Source organism: Uloborus diversus, chromosome 6 (assembly GCF_026930045.1).
Source record: "Uloborus diversus isolate 005 chromosome 6, Udiv.v.3.1, whole genome shotgun sequence".
NCBI classification, from domain to species: Eukaryota; Metazoa; Arthropoda; class Arachnida; order Araneae; family Uloboridae; genus Uloborus; species Uloborus diversus.
In genome coordinates, this window is record NC_072736.1 from 13,181,235 (window position 1) to 13,201,476 (window position 20,242).

General features: G+C 33.6%; 1 protein-coding gene across 1 annotated transcript in view; it reads left to right on the plus strand.

Moving 5' to 3' along the window:
* LOC129224220 (calcium-transporting ATPase type 2C member 1-like) overlaps positions 1-20,242 on the plus strand; it is a 71,129-nt gene that overhangs the window by 22,995 nt on the left and 27,892 nt on the right. Inside the window, exons 7-13 of the mRNA XM_054858643.1 lie at positions 5,928-6,077; positions 9,506-9,574; positions 11,744-11,886; positions 15,263-15,387; positions 16,901-16,998; positions 17,892-17,987; positions 18,065-18,154. Coding sequence (XP_054714618.1) covers positions 5,928-6,077; positions 9,506-9,574; positions 11,744-11,886; positions 15,263-15,387; positions 16,901-16,998; positions 17,892-17,987; positions 18,065-18,154 — 771 coding nt within the window. The remainder of the gene's footprint in view (positions 1-5,927; positions 6,078-9,505; positions 9,575-11,743; positions 11,887-15,262; positions 15,388-16,900; positions 16,999-17,891; positions 17,988-18,064; positions 18,155-20,242) is intronic.

Below are 20,242 nucleotides of genomic sequence, written 5' to 3' on the forward strand. Positions count from 1 at the left end.
CAAAGGGGCCCCCACAATAAAATTTTTACAAAATATCCTCTTTTTTTTTTGGTATTTCTACAAATAATGATTGCACAAGATAATATTATTATGGATATATCAGAAAGGGGGGGGGGGGGGGCTCCACTCCTTCGTTGTCCCGGGGCCTCCACACTTCCAAATCCGGCCCTGGATCGCGTGAATAACAAATAATTTAAAAATAGAATGGCTAAGTATTTTGTATTCAGTTCAGATAAAATTATCGACGAAACTAAAGTATTATTAATGCATATTTTTTAATTTTTCGCTAATATTTTAGGTATTTTTGATGCATATTTGTCAGAATATGTTAATGATTTTTTTAATGCATATAACACGACTTACTTCGTAAGATTCTTGTGCTTACTATTAAGAAATCGTGTTCTATTGCGTGCTTTATCTTTCCAACAGGTTTCTAAGTACAACTGGAAAAAACAATGTTTTAAATAATAATTATTTCTGAAATCCGCAGTTACATATGGTTCTTTATTTTCCTTCTATTTATGTTTAATTTCTTACATTCAGTCGAATCGGATCTTTAATCGACAACCAATTGATTTTTTTTCTTATTCCTCCTTTCATGGCATAGAATTCAAGGATACCTTCATTATAAAGTTTAGTAACCTAATTTCGTTCTTTCATGTTATGTCCTATGACTTGGCGAAGGTTTTTCAAAAAATAAATAAAAAGTGAAACAAAATACTAATAATAATCATTAAAATTATCAAACTGCTGTTGTTATAAATCTCATTAAATTAGGATACATAAAGCAATAGAAATAGATTTTTTTCTCATTCTCCATCCATCCCAGCGCCCAAGCGTTGGTATCTGAGCCGTAGAAATGTTGCATTCTACTGTAACAGTAAACGTAGATATAATTCCTCCCTTTATTTAGCCTACCTTTCATGAGTTATTTTTATTTGCAACTGTACAGTTAAGAAACTTTGTTCATCGGCTCTTTGGGACAAATGCAACACTTATACTGCTGAAAAGTATGAAACGAATCTCACAGGAATGCGTTTTTAACGAACTAATCTTGTTACAACAGGTATTTCAGCATTTTAATATTTGAATTAATTTCGAAGAAAAAAATTTCATTTTCAGGATAAAATGATAAAAAACAAAATAATAAATAAATAAAGCATATGTTATAGGAATAAATGATTCAAAAAGAACGTGAGCGAGTACTTAAATGTTTCAATTTTTTATATTATACAAAGATAAATTATTTAAAACGGTGACTACTGCTTATTCAAGGGGACTATAAATTCTATATTTACCGGATTATCAGTATTCAAATGTGTTATTCCGAACTTTATGTATTTCGCTCACTCCTAAAAGAATTTGACCATCAACCCCCCCCCCCCCTCTAGAAATCCGGAACGTTTTGTAGCGTAAAACAGAAGAAAGTTTTTCTTTTTTTTTAATTTCTCATGTCAGTAAAGGAAAAGAAACAATTTTTTTTAATTCTGAATTTTGAAACTATGAAACGAGTGAAAATTTGAAGAAACAGAGAAAAAGCAATTCTAGTTCTCATTAACTACAAAGCATATTTGAAATTTAGACCCTTAAATAGGACTTTCTGCTATCTTTCCAAATTCAATTTTGGGTCGTCCAGGGTCAAGGCAGGTAGGTCCCTTATCAGTTTGGTAGACTTTCCCTCCTCCAGGAGCGTGCACAGAAATTTCGGGGCCCGTCACAAATGACTTTTTCGGGCCCCTCTCCATATTGTTTACCCGTATTTTCACCCCTAGTCATAAAAATATTGGGCCCTCTTCAGGCTCGGACCAACAGGTGTTCCTTCTCCCCCCTGTGAACGCCCCTGCCTCCCCCCCCCAAACTCTTATAAAACTTACACTGCACCGATTTCGAGCCGGGGACTCTCCAAGGACGGGCCCCAAGTTTCTGATTAGGCTATTATCTGGTTACCAAGATGTGCCAAATTCAGCTCCTTGATACATTCTGAGTAAAAAATGTAAAAAACATGATTCTCGCGTTTTTGCAGCACATTTTTCCAAGATGATTTTTTGTGACTGATGTGTTGCTATTTTTTTAATATCGGATTCAGTAGTTTGGAAGTTCCTCTGCTATTCCACCACATGGGATTTCAATTCGACACAGGCTCTTAACTTGACAATGTTCTTATGAGATGAGAACACCTAAGAAGTTTTTTTGTGAAGGAAGTAAATTAGTGCGGTCGACGATAAGAGTTTATAGATTCTTTTGTGTGAAGCCCAGGGTAGGAAAAACTCTTCTGCCCCTGCTTCTGCGCTGTCTTCGGCTGCGAAGGAGAAAGGACAATAATAGGAGATAACAAAGAAAAATTGGTGACAATGAGGCAGATAAGCAAAGCTGTGGACAAACGCGGGAAGATTTCACGCAAACGGCTACTGCACTTTGAAATCAGGGTGATCTCTTCTATCTCTTCTAAAGACCCTGCTTTGAAATACTGATTTACACCCTGAAGATGAACTCAATCCTTTGAAATTTGAATGCAAGGCAGTTCGGTATGGAGTTAATGTTAGCAAGCGTAAGTATAGAATTATGAAAATAGTTTTGAAAGTCTTGTGATTAAAAAGAAAAAAAAAAAAAAGTAGGTTTCATCCACAATTACGGGGTTGCGTGACATGAAATTTTTCAAAATGTTAACTGAAATTTTAAACTTAAAAATATGTTTTTCCAAATTAGATTTATCAACAAATTAATTAACATTTACGCAATTCATGTACATACGTGTGCGTGTGTTTTCCTTTCAAATTTCACGAAATCGTAATTCTAAGCGAAGGAAATTTTTCAAATTGAAGTCGTAAAGTGCGAAAAATGCCAAAGCAAGCCATCTTTTGTAACAAAGTATAGAAATTCGAAACACTCTTCCTGGCATTCATTTGAATTTTGAGGTCTTGAATTCAAATTACGGCCGCGATAAAAACCATTAGTAAAAACAAGAAATCCAATGAGCAGGGTCTCAAACTAACCCCCACACTCCCTTAGTTCTATTTTTACTATTTTTTCTAAAAAAAAGTCTATGAAAAAGTTTTAAAAAATCAAAATTTTTTTGGGAATAACGTTTTGAAATTTCCATCCCGTTCGCTGTTGCGCCCCTGGAGAGAGTTACTCCGGCCAATCCCTATTTACGCCACTGTTTACAAACATTACTTTCACAAATTTCTCAAATGTAAACTATATTATTATACACAGGTATACCATTATTATATCAGGAAACCCATAATTTATGGAGCCGTCTCATATTTTGGCGCCCGGGATGATCCCCCCGCTTGCTCTCCTCTTCGCTGCACTATTTTGCAGAAGTTGATAAGGTTTAAAAAACTTCTCAGTCATCGACTACATTACTTAAAATTTTTTATCTCGCAAGATTTCCCTTCAATTTTCACTGTGAAGTGGGCGACAAATTCGTTAGATTGAATGAATTTACAATTATTTTTTAAATTCTCACTCCTGTTAATTTTGTACTACGGGGCTCCACTCCCTGCTCGTTTTGTTCGCCAACCTCCGCTCGCCACTTGTGGCGCGTAACGATTGGTAATTTTAATGCTTACTCCTTGGTGTCCTCGGGACATACAGGGTTCATGATATTCTCAAGACTGGATGTTGAAAGCCCAAAGCGGAATGGCTTTCTCTGGATGTTCGATATCCAACGAGACCAGTTTCGACCTGAGACATTCCTAATCCAGAGGAGATTGGGTTAAAAGACACACAGACAAATGCGTGTTTACCTAAAAATTTATTTCTCGTTAAAAAAAAAAAATGTCTACAAAACTGATTCATTTTAAATCTTAATGTAACTTTCTTGAATTTTTAGATCTCTTCTATTTCAATTTATTTTTCTTTTACTTTGTATATTAATTGGGTTAAAAAAACGAACTATAAGTCAAATAAATACTTATGTGCAAAAAGTAAAATGAGAAATAACAACGCCAAATAGCACACTTTGCAGATTACTGCAGATACGTGTTTCGGCGTTACAAATGAATGTCCTTTTCAATGCAAAAGAAATGAGCTTATGTTTGAAAAAACATCGGAGAAATGGTTAGGTTTCTTTTGTCGGGTGTCTTTTCAACCAAAAGCTCATTTCTTTTGCATTGAGAAAGCCGTCCATTGTAACGCCGAAACACGAGTCTGCAGTAATCTGCAATTCAGTCTGTTTGACGTGGTTATTTAATTTTCACAAACAAATGGGGTGGTTTCCTTCAGTCAAAAGTAGTACTTGTAGTCACTGAAATCGATAGAATAAGCAAAAACTATAACTTGGACCCAGAAAATACTTTCATTTTCCCAACACTTATTTTTTAATTATTTTTTTTAAATGTCCGATTTTTCAAACAAGGCGTGGTTTTAATGGCGTCACAAATGATGCAGTTTGCCGCATCTTTCACAACGTTTCCACGTTGTGATAATCAAGAAGCAAATTAAAATTGCGCTCTATGCTTGCCATCAACCATATCGTTGCCAATACACGTGAGTAAAGATTTTTGTTTAAAATATATTTTGATATTTGATCTATTACTGCATCTTTTTTTTTTTGGCACAGTTTGATTTGATCAAGAAAAAATTTGAACTTAAAATTAAAAAATTCTTAGTAGTTCACAACATCATATTTTTTTTCTTTTTTTTTTTGTTTGTTCGCAAAAACTTAAAGCATTAATAAGAAAAAGCGTTGGAATTAAAGGGGCGTGTAGAAAAATTATTTTGTTTAGTTTTAGTTTTTGACAGCCCACTCCAAACGTATTTGTACTTTAGACTTTCTATGGCATTATGAAGAACACATCGCCGCTTAATCAGCGTCCCGTTAAATAGATTTTCAAAAGAATGGGAAGAGGATGTAAATTGAGTTTCAAGATTCCGTAGGAAATCTGGAATCAATTAGGTTTTGTTATCATTGTCGCGGGAACTGAAACCGGTGGTTAGTATCCCCGTCCTTTCTCCCCACTTTTTCTAAGAATTCTTAGTGTTGTAACCTTTGCGCCAATTCCAAGAATCTCCGGTTCAACTTGGCGGCTATAGCTCTGAATGTCAGTTTTTTTCAAGCACCAGTTTTCATTCTACTTACGCTTGTTTTCCTTGCCATGCGTAAAAACCGGTCGTCGAGTGTCCAATCTTCACTAGTTCTATTATCTTTGAAAGCGGTACGAATCCATGAACCCGAATTTGAAATGAATGAAGATGTGCACTTTTCCTGCAGTAAAATCAGCTCTATTCAAGTGGTTCCAGCATTATCAAAATCAAGACCATGCCATTCGTATAAGTGGGTCTTTGCTGCGTGAGAAAGCAACAAATTTTGCTATATTACTGAAAATCGAAAATTTCCATGCCAGTGCTGGATGGCTGGAGAAGTTAAGACCAGACACCACTTCGTATTCAAAACTGTTCACAGAGGAACTACATATTGTGCAAAAAAGCTTCTTAGTTCGATAATTTTATCTGTTATATGTACATATTAATTAAAACATTTGATGGTTTTTAATATGAAAGTGTCAAAAACTGAAACTAGCGGTAATTCGAACTTTCAATAAGTCAAAGTTTTTCGTCGGTCCCTTTAGATTCGAGTTATCACGAATTGACTGTATTTTTATTTGCCGTTTTTATATTTTTAATACCTTTGCTTTGAAAACTGCAATCTTTTTGTATCCACTATGGCAAAATAAAAAGTAGATTAGCAAATGGTTTTATATGGTAAAGAATTTATTTTGCCTCTACGCCCCCATTTTTTCTTAAAAGCTTTCAAGTATGTGTGTGTGTGTGAGAGAGAGCTTAATAACTGCTCATCTGCGTGTATAATGTAACCAAAAAGATGTTTTATAATTACTTAAGTGTGAATGATTGTTGAACCTTTAACAATTGTTTGTAATGCAACTATTAATAATAATTAAAACCAGGGTTTTAATCAGTAGGCAGTTGATCTTTCCATCGATGAAAGTAGTTTTACTGGAGAAACTGAACCTTCAAACAAGGTTACAAAGCCATTAGAGAAAACAAATGGAATAACAAGCAGACATAACATTGCCTTCATGGGAACTCTTGTCCGATGTGGAGTTGCCAAAGTATGAATTTTCGTTTCTTAATATTAAAATAAATTATGAACTTTTTAAATAATTGGCCTTTAATCTTCTTTCCATTCTGCAGCTTTTTTATTTATTTTAAATTAAACGTAGAAAAAAGAAGTAATATTTTATTGTTTATGTTATATATTTAGACTTCTTTGGAAATCTTATTATTGTTCACTTTATCATACTGTAGATATTTTATTAGTTGTATATTTTTAATCCTTTTCTTAACCATCACACATTTTCATTCATTTTTTTAAAAATTAAATATTTTAAGTGATACTTTTCAGATTACGAGGGCTGTTTTTTTTTTATCAACTTCCGATGTGGTATAAAGATAAAACTAGTGAGAGTAATTAAATAAATTTGTTATCAAAAGTTAGGTACATTATTAGTTACTTTTCAACATAATTGCCATTTAAATTGAGGTATTTTTCATATTTGGGTACAAGCTTCTTAATACCTTCTTCATAGAAGTTTGCCGCCAGTGATTTGAGATGGGTTTTCACGGCGTCTTGCAGCGCGTCGCCTGTTCGAAAGCTCTGCCTTCCTAGCATCTTCTTCAGTTCCTGGAAAAGGTGATAGTCGCTCGGCGCTGAGTCAGGGCTATATGCCGGATGGTCAAAAACGTCCCATTTAAGCCCGTCAAGAAGATGTTTTGTCAAAGCAGCAGTGTGAGGACGGGCGTTGTCATGAATAAGCACTACTCCCGATGTGAGCATTCCTCTCCTTTTGTTCTGGATAGCTCTCCGCAAGCGTTATAACATACCGCAGTATTTTTCCACATTGATTGTGGGCCCTGGCTCTAAAAACTCCACAAGCAACACCTTTTTGATCCCAAAACATCGTGGTCATAATCTTTTTGTTATTTAACGTTTTTTTGAATTTTTTGGGTTTGTTTGGAGAGTTAGAATGCATCCATTGTTGCGATTGCTATTTCGTTTCTGGGGTGTTGTACGGAACCCATGTCTCATCTCCTGTCACGATTTTGTTCAAAAAATCATCACCATCAGCTTTGTAACTGTTCAGAAAAGACGTTGCTTACGCCATTTGCCGAGCATTGTGGTCATCAGACAACATCTTCGGCACCCATCGAGCAGAAAGTTTTTTGTAGCCTAACTTGTCAGTTACGATAGTGTATAGGGCTGACCTTGAAATCTCAGGAAACTGATCGGATAGATCCGTAATCGTAAACCTCCGATTGCTTCTTATAGTTTGGTCAACTCGATCAAGTAGGTCTTCGTTTGTGACCGACTTTTGTCCTTGGCCCCCCTTCATCCTGAATGTCATCTCGTCCATCTTTAAATTTCCTACACCAATCATGCACTGCACTGTCACTCATAAAGCTTTCACCATATAATCGTTTCACTCTACAGTGAATTTCTGCTGCGGATAACCCTTCAGCTTGCAAGAATCGACTGACACTTCGCAACTCACACTTGGCGGGAGATTGTATCATGGTAGCCATGTTTATGTGTCGCTAGATAATCTGGTAATGGCGTTGGACGCCTGAAAACGAGTGAGGTTGTAGTGGGAGCGGTGCGCAGTCGACTGCCGCGCATTGCTGGCCGATGCCGCTCGCCCTGCCGTCTAGCGGCACGATCGGAAGTTGAAAAAAAAAAAACAGCCCTCGTATGTTTTAAAATTTTGGAGATCATTAAGTCAAATTAACAGTTGTGCATTTATGGGAAGCTATTAAATGTAAGCAAATTATGTTTTATGTGATTAGCATATCAGCTTTAACTGCAACTTGATGCTTGTGTGTAATCTATAAATAGTATCTCCTATAGTTTAACTGCAGACTCTTGCTCAGACTTATTACTGTTTATGTTGCGCTTTTAATAAACATTCATAAAATACAACAAATTATGCATTGAAATTATTATCCAATACTGTAGCAGGGGCGGATTTATAGTCAATTCAGGGGGGTGGCGGTTGAAAACCGTAAAGGCCACCCCCAGACCCGTCACATGGGGGGGGGGGTATCGATTGCTTCCCACCCATCTATAAGGACTTTGAAAACTAATGTTTTTACATTTTAGTGGGCATGGTTTTTGCTATGCAAAATATGATGGTTCTAATATTTTTTAAATATTTTTTTAAAAAAGTGAACGTTTTTCGGGACATGGGGCTCATAGGAATTGAGTCCTATACTCTGGATTTATGCCCAAAATAAGTGAAAACATTGTAAAACAAGCCCCAAGGAAAAACTAATCGATTTTGTTGATTTTTTCCTAGGGGCTTGTATTAAATTTGATTTTTAAATATTTAAGGGGGGAATACCTGTTGAGAGTCTCCGAACTTTATCCAAATGTTCATGCTTTTGAACTTTGCACCTCTCTAGCCCCTCAGAAGAGTTTAATGGCTAATATAATGCTCCCATTCAATCCAAATAAAAAATAATGTTGTCAATGAAACTGTCGAAAACTGGAAAAAAGAGGAAGGTGCCATTTCTCAAAAAAGTGGGACGTATTTTGGAGAAACTGCAGTCATATTTGGATTCAGGGGATCATTTTACATAGAATCAGCAATAATTATGTCAGAAGCATTTTTATTTATTTTATTTTATTTATGGTCCCCCCCCCCCCCTCCCGAGCAGTGTTGTTAAAGTTTAAAAAAAGGAGAAGGGGGCAAGCTTGGTTTAAAATTAAGAAGTAGGTAACACTGTCCATCCTTGACTATACTACAGTCTAAAACTAAAATGAATACAAATTTATAGAATTTACTTGATTAAAATAGTAGAGATTGCTAGTAATTCCTTCAATTTCGTATTATTGTTTTCGAAAAATGACACTTATGGAGGGCGCAGTCGCCCCCACAGCACCCCTAGTGAATCTTCCACTGTACTGTAGTTGTAGATATTTTATTAGTTTTAAGGCAGAAAATATTTGAATTTAGGCTGAATTGGGAATTCACATTTCATCTGAAATTTAATTACTGTTAAAATAAAATAGTAGTTGCTATTTCTAACCAAGTAAGAAAGAAATTTGCTATACTGCCCTATACCCTATAGTGACCGGTTTAGGCCTGAAGTTTTTGGATGTCAACCAAGGTCTCAGTATGTTGCATGTAAAAATGAAATCGGACTTTTTTAGTCATACATTTCAGTGACCATCAGAAAACTCAGTTTATTGTATTGAGCATTATGAATTAAAATGTAAAAAACAGTTCCTACGTTTTCATAGTTTCCTTTAAATTATATTAATTTGCATAATTTAAGTAATTTAAATTATATTAATTTACATAGTTCCATTTATATGCATGCTACAAAATTGGTTGTATAAATTGCTGAATGCTTAGATAACTCAAAAGCAGTGCACATGTTATTTTTTAGAATTTTGTTGTTTAAGATTTTTATTAGGTTTCAAATAAATATTTATAAATACAAAGCTGTTTTAATGTTTATTCGTTAATTTCTTTAAAAGGGCATAGTGATATCTACTGCTGAAAAGTCAGAATTTGGAGAACTTTTCAAAATGATGCAAGCTGAAGAAGTAAATTTTTGAAACTTATTTTTACTAACATTTGAAGTAATTTAGTTTTAAATTTTAATTTGGAACTTTTTTTAACATGTATAATCTTATTATCCACTTCCTTGTGATGTTTCATACTTGTAATGTTTTTAAGTTTATCATTCAGTTTTTATTTATCTACTTATTAATGTTTGTGCTGGAACCACAAAAAAGTTTTGTAAATTGCTAAGTTTTACTTCAGCACATAACACCCTCAATCCTCCCCCCTAGTATATACCGTATTACCCCGCATGTACCATCCAGCACGCTGGAAAAAAGCGAGGTTGACCAGCATGCCGTAAAATTCGAATTTTCCAGCATGCTGCATAAATTGAGGTTTATTTTGAAACAAAACGAGTAAATTTCCCCATTCAGTTCCAATCAGAAAGCAAATCACTGTAAGAAAAAAAATAAATAAATCTTGAAAGTAACCTTCTTTCAAAAAAAAAAAAAAGTGTATTACATATAATGTGTGCTTGTCATTTATGGTAGATCATTATTAATGGATTATATACCAATAAAGTAATCAATTCAGAGACAATCATCGTTACTGAGATTTGTTCATATTTTTTAAAAATAATTTTGTGTTCCTTTTAGAGAGGTAAGTCTAATTTTTATTTATTGAACAGCTATGGTAAATTCTTTAGCACTGATTTAGGGACGGTAAATGTTTGCTTACTTAGTTTTAATTTAATTAAAATTGTTTGTTACTAAACAATATTTTTCTTGTTAAAATAACAAATGACATTGTTAGGAAATATTTGTCTCAAAATTAAACTGTTTATTAATACTAATAAGATATAAAGAGAACTTATATTCATTTTAAAACTGAACATATATTTTTTATAGTATTAATTTTTTTCCTAACCTCGATTTTTCCGGCATGCTGGAAAGGACCAGGGCGGTCATTCCAAGCTCGCCAGCTTGCGAATTCGAGATTTTCGCTCACGTGTTCAGTTGTGACGTAGAAATGTCACAAAGTAGTATTCTAATCTACTCGAACCTAGCCGCAACCTAAGTTCGAGTAGATTAGAATACTACTTTGCAACATTTCTACATCACAACCGATCACGTGAGCGAAATTCTCGATTTCGCAAGCTGACGAGCTTGGAATGACCGCCCAGGCAAGTGTTATTGAAAATCTGGTGACCCCCGAATTTTGTGGGTACAATTAATTTTATTTGAGCTGTTCAAAAATATTTATCTTGTTTGATAATTAAACATCAGCTATTAGAATTAGGCAGGTCTCATTTTATTTAGTCTTCATTTCCCAACCATATGTCTAAATCCTGTTGTAATTTTCAAGCTTGTGACGTGATGGATCAACTGAGTGTGCTCAAAATGTGATCCCAATACTATTTTTAATCCCTGATTTTTATTTAAAAAGCAAAATGCATTGCAGCTGCATACATCATTATCAAATCAGAGTTATTTATGGTTGATTCATGGATAGAGCATCATGCACAGCTCCTCACTCATGACTTTTTTCATACTTTTGCATAGTATCCAATATCCATCATTCTTAAAATTCCCTCCAAGGCACCCCCATCTGATTTGGGAGGAGGGCTAATGCAGAAGATGCTCTTGCAATGGCTGTTCTTATCTTTCACATAAAATAAATGAATTCTACAATTTAAGAATTAATTTATTCTTTAGCATTGTTTTGCGTCAAAATAATTTTCTAAATTCCAAAATTCTTACCACACATTTTACTTTTTCAACGCTTTCCAAAAGTTGCGGGGCAATAAACTATTTGAACTGGTCTTTGGATATTCCTTCGTGTAGAAATGGTTACACAAGCACACTTGAACAAACACTTGAACTTTTAACTGAGTACTATTTAATTATAACACATAAACTACAATGTTAGATAGCAAATACAAACTTGTTGCAACATGAACAGGATTTCATTATTGCAAAATGAATTTGCTCAAAATGTCATGAACTGCGATGGACTGTAAAAAACTGTAAATTGTGATTAAATTCTAAAGACTGATAGAAACTGCCATGAGGTGCGCGAGTTCAGCTGATTTATAGAAATATAACTTCTCAGTTCAGTTCTTAGGGGCATTTTTTACACTTATCTTTTAATGCATTCTAGATATTTTTTACTTCTTCCTCTCATTAGAATATTACTTTACTTATTTTTAGGCTCCAAAAACTCCACTTCAGATTAGCATGGATACCTTAGGAAAGCAGCTATCTCTGTATTCCTTTGCTATTATTGGCTTAATTATGCTAGTGGGTTGGATACAAGGAAGACCTCTCATGGAAATGTTCAATATTGGAGTTAGGTATGATTGTACAGAGTGCTTGTAGTAATAAATTTTTTAAAACCTGTTTAAGATTTATGTGCATGGTTTTTTTTTTTTTAATTAAATTTTGATCCTTATCCCATCAAAATTTTCCCCCCATTAGTACAATATTAGCTCAAGCGGTGTAGATGGCACTAACATCAAAAAACTGAAAATGGCGTCCATGAAAGAAAAAACTTAAAGCATTCCGTTATCTGTTGGAATTTGTTAATGACAAAGTATTTGCTCATTGGTCCCCAATATTGACATTAGCATACTAAACGAAATAATAGTGCCTGCGACATCATGGGTAACCACAGATATGCTAATAATACTTCATACGAAGAGCAAGTATACCAAGGGGGATTTTTGAAGATCCCCCCTCCCCAGCCCACAGAAAGAACCCTTGGCTTTAACACATATTGCCAATCCTAATAGGAGTTTTATCTTTATAAAGACTGCTATAACACCCCCGCCCCTCCGGAGGTTAATTTTGGCTGCACTAGTGCCTAGCTAGCAAAATTTAAAATGAACTAAATCTTCTCAGAAATACACACATTGTGCAACAGTGTGTATTTAGATTGAGTAAAATGAGATAAGGATTAAAATTAAAAAAAGGATTACGTTTAAATCTGAAACAGTTTTCTACTTTTTATAAATGAATTTTCTTCATCAGTTTCATGACTTTAAAACACTCTGTGTTTGTTTCTATGTTACTCAATTGCATAATTTTTCCTTAATACTAAATATTTTTTGGTCAAATGGTCTTTTTTTTTTAATGAATCATTATGCTTTAACACTAGAAAGACAGCGTTTTCCATATACCTAGAAAGACTAGTAGGGTCATTTTGATCGCCATACTTAAATATTAGAAATTTCCTCTTTCTGGGATTTTTAAGCATAGAAAAGATTTGTTTCAATACAACAGAAAGTAATATAACATTTTAATCATAATATAGTCTGCAAATCAGTCTCAGGCAGTTTTATTTGAATTTTATACTTGATAAAGTGAAATATACATGCTTTACAGAATTGGTATTGAGAAAGAGTAAATTTGTACAATAAAGAGGAACTTTTCTTATGTTATAACTTACAAGAATTTTTCACCATGCATATGATTGTTTTCAAAATTACCTAAATACAGTCGACGCTCATTATAACGACCACACATTATAAAGACCGTCCCATTATAACGACCAGTGGTAAAAGTCCCAACTTTGTTCCTATCAACTCTACGTTAATTTGCCTTCGTTATGACAACCGTTCTGTATCGTCTAATCCAATACAGCGACCGAATTCAGCGGACGTTATTTCTAGTGTTCTTCCCAATAAAACAAATTTGTAGCTTGAAATGGCCTTGATTATTGTTTACGGATACCTGCCTGAAGTTTTCAATGTCAAATCCAACTTTGAGAGGGGGTGCAGGGGAGATTACCATTTACTGCAGCTAGCACAAAAAAAAATAATGGGAGGAAAAATCGAGAAATTTCCAGGTTCCTAAGAAAAGGGAGTTTACAGATGTGTTGCTAGTTTGGTATTTGAATCTAGTGGTTTTTAAGATTTGGGGGTTCTCGAGGGACTTTTAAATGTTTCTTTGAAAAGCAAGAAAAACACAATTTATCACCTATATCTGAAACAGAAAATAATGTTTTGCAAAAATCACGTCTGCTAAAAAGGCAAACATCTGTTTCTAGTTTTAGAAAATGTAGTGCTGTAGTGGTAGCAGTAGTAGTAGTAGATTTGTAAGAGTGTAACATTTTCCTCCCTATATCTTCTACCCGAAAATTTCTTTAATGTTCTGTCATAGTATTTTGCACACGATTTTTCTAAAAATTCCTATGATAAAAATAATTTGAGCATTTAACTGGAATGTTTGAAAAAGTACCGTTTTTTTTTGGAACAACAGGGCGTGAATGATGACTGTATATATATTTTTAAATTATACCTCTTATAATGACCACTCGTTATAAAGACCTTTTTCTCTGGAACCGAGATGGTCGTTATATCGAGCGTCGACTGTACTACAATGTATGGTACATTACTATCATACTCAGTATTTAGAAAAAGGCATTGTTATCACTTTGCCTGTATATGAGCCCAAAACAGTTTTTTTTTTTTTGCAATCAGAACAAATGTTCGTAGATTTATTTCCGCATTATTCCATTTGATACTGCGTCACTTTTTCCTGAAGTAGTGACTTTATTATATATAGCAAAATTGATCATTGGAGGTAACTTGGAGGAAATAGGATAAAGTGGAAAGTTCTGTTTTTTAAATATTTCTGGTTTTTTTTCTTCTTTTTTTTTTCCCTCTTGCGTTATACACTTTTCCTTTTTTTTACTGTTTTCTATATGTTGCGCACCAGTTTTTATTAGCAAGGTTTCTTCTGATTCTGACTCTGAAGAACAGTCTTTTTCTGCAAACCAAGATTCCGAAAAATGTTCACAACAATCTGATAAAATCAGGATATTTTCATCGCTAGGAATATATTCCTCTTCAGATAAATCGGACTGTTCATCCGAACCAGAATATGTATTCGATAAACCTGCAACTGTTACAGGAATTCTTGTACTGATAAGCTTGTCAATGAATCCTATGTTCAAATGCTATTGCTAAAAATTGTTCTGAAAGGTTTTGCTTACTTACGATTTTTCGCGACATCACGAAAAAATTATGTGACTGAGCACTTCAATATCATCTAAGGAAATAAACGACAATGCTTCAAGCAATGCACCTGTTTTGGTGCCAAAAAGAATTCCAGCATAAATTTTTGGAATTCACCTGTTTATATTTACTTCTGTTCAGACCCAAAATAATTTCACGTGTCCCAGTCCCATGCTTTTCAAATTCCTTTGTCAACATTTCTCCCTGTGTGGTTAACAGAGAAATGAAACCATGTGACCAGCAGATGTTTCCCATTTTCCTAACAGTTCAAAGATATAAACCTGACCAGCAGGTGCTAATCAAGCCCAAAAGAAAATTACTACCTTGACAACTAACAAAAAGCCATAGTACACATATCTGATCAGAGAAAAAAGAAGAAAATGGATGCATAAATGAAGTTCATTGAGCAGTCAAAATGACCGTAGTCAGTCCTTCTAGGTATAAACATTTATAGTGACTGTAATAATCAGCCTAAAGAAATAAAATTTACTGTTTTAAGATCTTAATAAATAGTTAGGAAAAGTCAATAAAGGATAAAGATTTTGAAAATTAAATGCAGCAAATATGAGCATTTGAAAATTGTTTGAGGTCAAAATGACCGCTTCCATCTTTTTAGTGTTAACTACAAGATTTCTTAAAAACATACTTTGGCATTCTTATTTATTTTATTTTAAAGTTTGTATTCATAACAATCTCTTTTTGAAATCATTAGCCTTGCTGTTGCTGCAATACCTGAAGGGTTACCCATTGTTGTTACTGTTACACTTGCATTGGGAGTGATGAGAATGGCAAAGAGGAATGCCATCATAAAAAAGTTGCCTACTGTAGAAACTCTAGGTTTGTAATCTGTCCTCTTTCCTTTCTTTTTTTTAATTCATTGGTTTAATTTTAGTTAGTTTAAACAATTTTAATTAACTTTGATATTAATGGTATTCTTTATTTATAACTAAATTAGTAAGAGCAAATGAATTGAAGAGGTTTTAAATTACCTTCACTTTGTGTCTGTATTGTATTTGCATTTCTAGCTATTACGTAGAAGTAAGTAACTGCAGTGTGCATTTTATTTTTGCATGCTTAAGAGTTGAACTAAAGTTTTTTTTTTTTTAATTTATTAATTTTTCTTTCTTTCTTTCTGTTCTATTTATTTTTTGAAACTTTAATCTTACAAAATCATATTCACAAAAACTTGTGTGTATGTGCATTATGTTTCATGTTTATTGATGTGCAGGGTGTTCAGACAGGGCTTTGATGAAATAATAAGGAGAATTGTACTTTTCCTTGATAGATGATTGTACTCTTAAGGATATTATCTACTCTGCAGCTTACAAACTAAACTATGCGAAAGTCACCGGAGGGAGGGAGGGGGGATCTTTGAGAGGAATCATATGATCTCTTTAAATACACTTATGTGTGATGATTAGAATTTAACCAGCAGGTCACACCCAAAGTGGTATATTTTGGAAGAGTACTTTATGGAGTACTTGGGAAGATATCTTTAATAATATTAAATCAGTTTTTGGATAACACTTCTATGCAAAAACAAGAGATGGGCAGGGAGGAAAATGGTGGAATGTGAAATCAAAAATCCACTAACATGTTTTTAAATGCTGGAACAGAGGTTCATTCCAGTTCTAAGACATTCAATAAAACTATCAAACCAAACTGACTTCCTAAACTGGAGACGGAGAGGGGTAAAAGTACAGTATAACCTCGATTTAACGATTGTCAAGGGGCTTGAAAAAGCTATGGTTAAATCGAAGAACATAGAAGTGCAGTCAAATCCGAACCAGCGAAATGTATCATTAAATTGAGGAAATTGTTAAATCGAAGTGATACTGTAGTTTAATATTAGGTTGAAAATCTATCAACCTGTTTTTAAATACAGATACAAACTATAAAACAAAGAAATCAGCACAAATTGCCCGATTTGTAATGATATAGTAAACACCCAAATGTTCACAGATTGGAATCAAGAAGATTGGTAGTTCACGGAAAAGTCATTTTTATTGTGAACTGTTATGTACCTTATTTATTCATTAATATAATCCTTATTTATTAATACGTTGAAATTTTATAAATGCCGAGTTTAAAAAAAAATTGTACATTTTTTAATTCATCCGTGTGAAAATTGATTCAAGAGGAAATTTTTCAGAGTTTTTGTAAGCAACAATAATTTCATGGCAAAAATTGTTTTCCTGTCACTAAACTCATCTTGACTATTAAGAAATAATATTTTTGAAGCATTATGAGTGGAACTTTTTTACAATTGAATTTTCATGAACTTGATGTTCCTCTTTGGAAACAGTATTTGAAAGGTTAATTTTAAATTTTCTAAACACTTTTCTTGCAGGATGTGTGACAGTTACGTGTTGTGACAAAACAGGAACTCTCACAAAAAATGAAATGACTGTTACATCGATTGTTACATCTGAAATGTATCATGCAGAAGTAAGCACATTTTTAGTTGTTTTAGATATACAAATAAATGTCAAATTAGTGTATTTAGTTTCAGTAAATTCCATTTTTGATGACTGAAAAAACTGTTTAAGTCAAAAGTGTTAAGAGTAATATAATGAATGTGTGTTATGGGGCAATGTAAGTAAAAGTCCATAAATCCCATAATCTAAGTGTAGCGTACCTTCTGAATATTTAAGTATACCTTTGCCATGTTTGTATAATGTTTAAAATTTTGCTTAATGATAAATTTTACTTTGCAAAATGAAGGTATGATATAGGTAATATATATTCTATATTGTTTTTTTAACTTATTCCTAAAATGTTGATCATCAAAAATGAAATGTGTGTTTAAATTGCTTAATTTTTAGAGAGCAGTTATTTCAAGCTTGCCACCTGGTAGCGAAATGTCTTACTTTGGCGAGTAAATAAAATATGGAACAAACCAAGTTTTTGAAAACATTGCCAGCCACTCGTAAATTTCTGGTATTTTTAATTTAATGAAAATTACTGTGTGGCCACTTCATTGATTTTTTCTAACTAAGTCCTTTTGATTTCTTAGCGCTTAGTTTGTGATGTTAAAACAATCACAAGTTCTCATGTGGTATAACATATGACGTACGGATAAGAAAATCATATGTACACTTTTTTTCCCCCTTCAAAAATGGATGGTTGATGTGCCATTATTCTATGTTTTATAAATATTCATGTGTATAGCATTGCAGTTAGGTCACATGTCATTGCCTTTCTTTTAAAAAGTCCTGAATAAAATGGCTACTAAACTAAAAGTACCTACTTGCTGATTGGCAACTTACTAAAAATTTAATTTTCAGGCCTAGATCGACACATATTTTTAGAAGTCCTTATCAAAAGCTCTATCTTCATAGGTTACTGGTGTTGGATATTCTGAACCCGGTCAAGTTCACATAACAGAGTCAGGAAATCATGCTCAACAGATGAATTCTGCCAGGAGTGTCATTGAGGTATGTTTGATTCATCACTAGACTAGATCTGGGTGTGTATTTTCTCCAAATTTTACTATATATGTTTAATTTGACAGGCTGGTTGCGTATGTAATAATGCTGAAGTTGTGAATGATCAACTGAGAGGACAACCAACTGAAGGTGCTTTGCTTGTAGCTGCTAAAAAGGTAATGTATCACTTATCAGCACTACTGTAGTTGGGGGGGGGGGCTGTTGTCCACAAAATATTTGTTTTAGTTATCCACAAAATAATACAAATGTAAGGTAAATTGACTCCAAACCGACTTTTCTTTCAGTGAGTCCCCCTTAACCTCAACAGGGCTGGATTTGGAAGTGTGGGGGCCCCGGGGCAACGAAAGAATGGAGGCCCCTAATCAATGTTCAAAAAGATCATCATATTTTCGAAAATATCCGATACTTTGATATATATCCGAATATTTTGATATATATGTATATATCCGATATTTTCGATCAGCATTTTAATAGTAAATACATCCTGAAGTTACTGCTTTTTTTATATATATTATTATTATTATAATTAAAAGGGGAGAAAAAACATAAAATTTGCTGACCTGTGAAAGTTAGAATATTTTGTAAAAATTTTATTGTGGGGCCTCTTTGTTGTGGAGGCCGCGGGGCAGTAGCCCCACCTGCCCTCCCTTAAATCCGGCCCTGAACCTCAAGGTGAGTTCCCCCAAGCTTTTCTTTTCAAACTACTGCCCTGCTTATCAATATTTGAGTTGGGGCACAATCATTGGCACAATCATTTGTATTTTTAGTAATTAAGTTGAACCTCCTTTGGGATTGTCAACTAAGTGTTGTCATGATCGGAGCAACGTCATAACCATAATAGTTTAAAAATTCATAACCAAACATTAGTTATAATAAAATTACAGATTTAATAAAGAAATTAATAGTTTTGATGTTTTTAATTAGATTTAACTAATTTAAATTGGAATTATTAGCAGATAAAATTATAAGGGAAAAAAAGGTTTCCACTTTTTTTAAATTTCAACTCTAAAATACTTTCGAATTTTGCTTTTCTTTTGAATAACCTTTTTAACACCTCTCCTTTCCCTGAAGTTGCTTATTAAGCGAATAAAAATGGGTTTCCTGTAAATATCAGCAAGAAAGAAACCAATTAAACTCTTCACTTTTGTCCACAATTTGATTAGATTTTGATGGTTAAGCCTACCTTTCGAAAGTAGAAAAATGCTTTCTAATTTCTTTATCTACTTTAAAGTTGTGTTTTTTTTTTTTTTTTTCAATCTAATGAAGGGCTCTTATCTTTTTTTTCTCTCTTGGAAGAAGCTTATAGTGCTCACCTATATAACTTAATACACCAGCGATCTTTCTCTTCTCCTGCTGCTTCCCTAGTCCGGTATTAAAATCCACCTGCTTTGAATTCCTTTCTATTGTTTCTCTTGTCTGACACCTGTAGCTTTCAAAACTTATCTACTCGCCCCCCACCATGAGGTTTCATGCATGTTCAAGTCTCTTGTTAGAGTCGGAAATTCCTACAATAAACTTTTCCAGATGTTTTAATTTTTTTTACTGAAAATATTTCAATTGCAAAGAAAAATTCGATCCAATCTGCGCAGCTCAAAGTGTTTCGTAACCAGAGTTGACCAAAAAATATGTCGTAAAATCCGGAGCCACTTAACATTAAAATCATATGGCCTAGGTTCAGGACGTTGGAAAAAGCAATGCTACATCAGGAGTGTTGTGAAATTTGCGAGTCAGGATAACGGGGTTTGACTGTATATCTTCCTTTTCCTTTTCAACATGAATTATATGGTGCACTGTAGTAGTGTAAAAAATCTAGTATTTTTTGTAAAATGTACCAAAATACCTTTTTGTGTTACAAGAAACAAAGATGCAAGAAAATTTAAGTTAATGAGGCATCCAAATAGAAAAGTACCTTAAAATAAATTGTAATAGAAATTCCTGAAGTATGAAAAGTTGCAGTCTTAGTCAGGTTTTAAATTTTACAAGCATTAAAAGGGCATGCATTTTAAGTTTAATGATACAATTATTCATGAGACCTTTATTCAAAAATTAAATGTACCACAATAATAAAGTCTTTAATGACCCCCTTCCCCTCTCAACCACATGTAAAGCAATTCCTCAAGTTTATGTAATTTTCATCTTAGCTATCATTTTGTCCAATGTTTTAAATAAAGGAATTTCTAGTACTTATGAAGGCTTATCACTGATGGAGGGTGTTATGGGTTCAAAAATGTAACAACCAAAAA